Source organism: Penaeus chinensis, chromosome 13 (assembly GCF_019202785.1).
Source record: "Penaeus chinensis breed Huanghai No. 1 chromosome 13, ASM1920278v2, whole genome shotgun sequence".
NCBI lineage: Eukaryota > Metazoa > Arthropoda > Malacostraca > Decapoda > Penaeidae > Penaeus > Penaeus chinensis.
The window spans coordinates 19,535,669-19,538,168 of NC_061831.1; the positions used below are offsets into that span (position 1 = coordinate 19,535,669).

Here is a 2,500-nt window from a genome sequence, read left to right on the forward strand (position 1 = left end):
CTCCTCCTCCTCCTCCTCCTCCTCCTTCTCTTCCTATTTTCCTTCCTCCTATTTTTTCCCTCTTTTCCTCCTCTTCTCCTTCTTATTTTCCCCTTTGTTCCTCTTTACTTTCCTCATCTTCTTTTCTTTCCATGCGCTTCCTTTTTTTTTTTTTTTTTCTTTTTTTTTGGTTTCTTTGGCCTCTACATTTACCTCATCCTCTTCGTCTTTTTCCTTTCTCCTATTCCATATATTTCTCCTCCTCTTTCTGTTCTTCCTCATTTTCCTTTATCTACTCCCCCCCCCCCCTCATTCGCTACCCCCTTCACTCCATTTGCTCCACTTCTCATTTCTCATTCATCATATCGCTGCTTTATTGTCATTTTCCATTTACCCTCTTCTTTCTATTTTTTTCTGTTTCCCTTTCCTCATTCTGGTTCCTTCGCACTTCCTCTTCGTTCTTCTCTCTTTGTTTTCCTTTTTTCTTACCATTCTTCCTGCCAGCTCCTCCAATCCTTTTCCTATTGCCTTCCTTTCTCTCTTCTTACTTCCTTCTCTTCCCTTTTCGCTCTCCTTTTCTTCTTCCCCTCGTCGACCTATTATTCCTCTTCCTTATCTCCCCTTAATTCATCTCCTCTTTCTCCTCAAACCTCCCTCGTGTAGACCCTCCTCCTTTCCCTCCTCTCCCCTCCACCTTCTTTTCTTCTTCTTTTTCTTATTTTCTTCTTCTTCTTCTTCTTCTTCTTCTTCTTCTTCTTCTTCTTCTTCTTCTTCTTCTTCTTCTTCTTTTTCTTCTTCTTCTTCTTCTTCTTCTTCTTCCTCCTCCTCCTCCTCCTCCTCCTCCATTCCCCTATGTTTCCCCCCACCCCACCTCCTCCTCTTCAAGCAACCTTCACCCAGACCCTCCTTCTCCTCCATCCCCCTCTCCCCTCTCCCGCCCACCTCCCCCTCCTCTTCCATTCTCCTCCTCCAGCAGAAGTTCCCACCCAACCCCGCCCTGTTCTACCTGGAGCAAAGGAAAGGTGTAAAAAGTAAAGAGAGAGGGAGAAAAAATCTTTGTCGTGACAAGCGAGGCCGTCGCAACGGTAACTTTTAATCCTACAGGAGACGTCCTTTTGCTTAAGGATCTCAAGGACGCGATGAAGTCCCAAGAACTCCCGCTGGGAGGATACCAAAGGAGAACGAGCCCTGAGCGTGCTCGAACTTTCTCGTGACCTCTGGGGACAAAGCTGTTCTGACGGAAAATTGCCCATTATTACAGATTACATCATTCTAAACTTCTCTCGGAGGCCCGCGCGTCGTTTTGAATGTAAATGTTTCGTGACTGTGTAAGGTAGATCTTGCAGCTGCCAGATACTTGCAAACCCACGCACGCACAAACATGCTCGCAAGCGCACACATAGACACACATACACAGATACACACAGTCAAACTCACACATACACATGTAAATAAATCAACGAAGGGAAAAACAAAACAAAACAGTTCAATACTTTTTCAGGGCATAATGAATAAGTGATACGTGTACGTGTGTGTACCCATTCGTTGTTTTATTTACAATGCGATCAGCATGTATCCTACACACACACACACACACACACACCCACACACACACACACACACACACACACACACACACACACACACACACACACACACACACACACACACACACACACACACACACACACACACACACACACACACACACACACACACACACACACACGCACACACACACACACACACACACACACACACACACACACACACGAACACACACACACACATACACACATATATAATCAATCAATCAATCAATCACTCTGAAAGTCATTACACATTCATTAACTGGTAGTGCACAAAGAACCAGCATACCCATCGCTACTCTTAACCTGTAATGATATACCTACCTTTACTAACCGCCTTTGAACAACAACAATAAGCATTAGGAACCATGTCTATACGAGTATTTGCTTGCTCGTGTTGTAACTTTCTTGGCGAAACAGGTGAGCAAAGAGCGTGAGAAGGTTTCAAACCTCTACTTACATTATAACAAAAAATTAGCCTTCTGGCCAATTACACGTTGCAGATTTCGTTTTGAAAGCTCCGCAAGTCTCACTCAAGGAAAGGAGTAATTCATAAATAATCTATATTAAGAAACATCTTTCAGTGTAGCTTTAGCATGTCTGTGGCGAGTATTGTCAGAAGGATATGGTTACATACTGACCGACAAGGATTTCTTCTCAGATGTGTTAGCTTCCCTTGCAATACTTATCCAGTCTTCCTTTGCAATACTCATCAAGTCTTCCCTTGCAATACTCATCAAGTCTTCCCTTGCAATACTCAATAAATCTTCCCTTGCAATGCTCATCAAGCCTTCCCTTGCATTACTCATGAAGCCTTCCCTTGCAATGCTCATGAAGCCTTCCCTTGCAATACTCATCAAGCTTTCCCTTGCAATGCTCATGAAGTCTTCCCTTGTAATACTCATCAAGCCTTCCCTTGCAATACTCACGTG

At 43.7% G+C, this 2,500-nt stretch overlaps 1 protein-coding gene across 1 annotated transcript in view; it reads right to left on the reverse strand.

Annotated features, from left to right (window-relative positions):
- Positions 1-1,861, reverse strand: part of LOC125031619 (cuticle protein AMP1B-like) — a 4,726-nt gene extending 2,865 nt beyond the window's left edge. Inside the window, exons 1-2 of the mRNA XM_047622503.1 lie at positions 1,858-1,861; positions 1,082-1,213 (exon numbers count right to left, since the gene is read on the reverse strand). Coding sequence (XP_047478459.1) covers positions 1,082-1,213; positions 1,858-1,861 — 136 coding nt within the window. The remainder of the gene's footprint in view (positions 1-1,081; positions 1,214-1,857) is intronic.
- Positions 1,862-2,500: the final 639 nt, after the last annotated feature.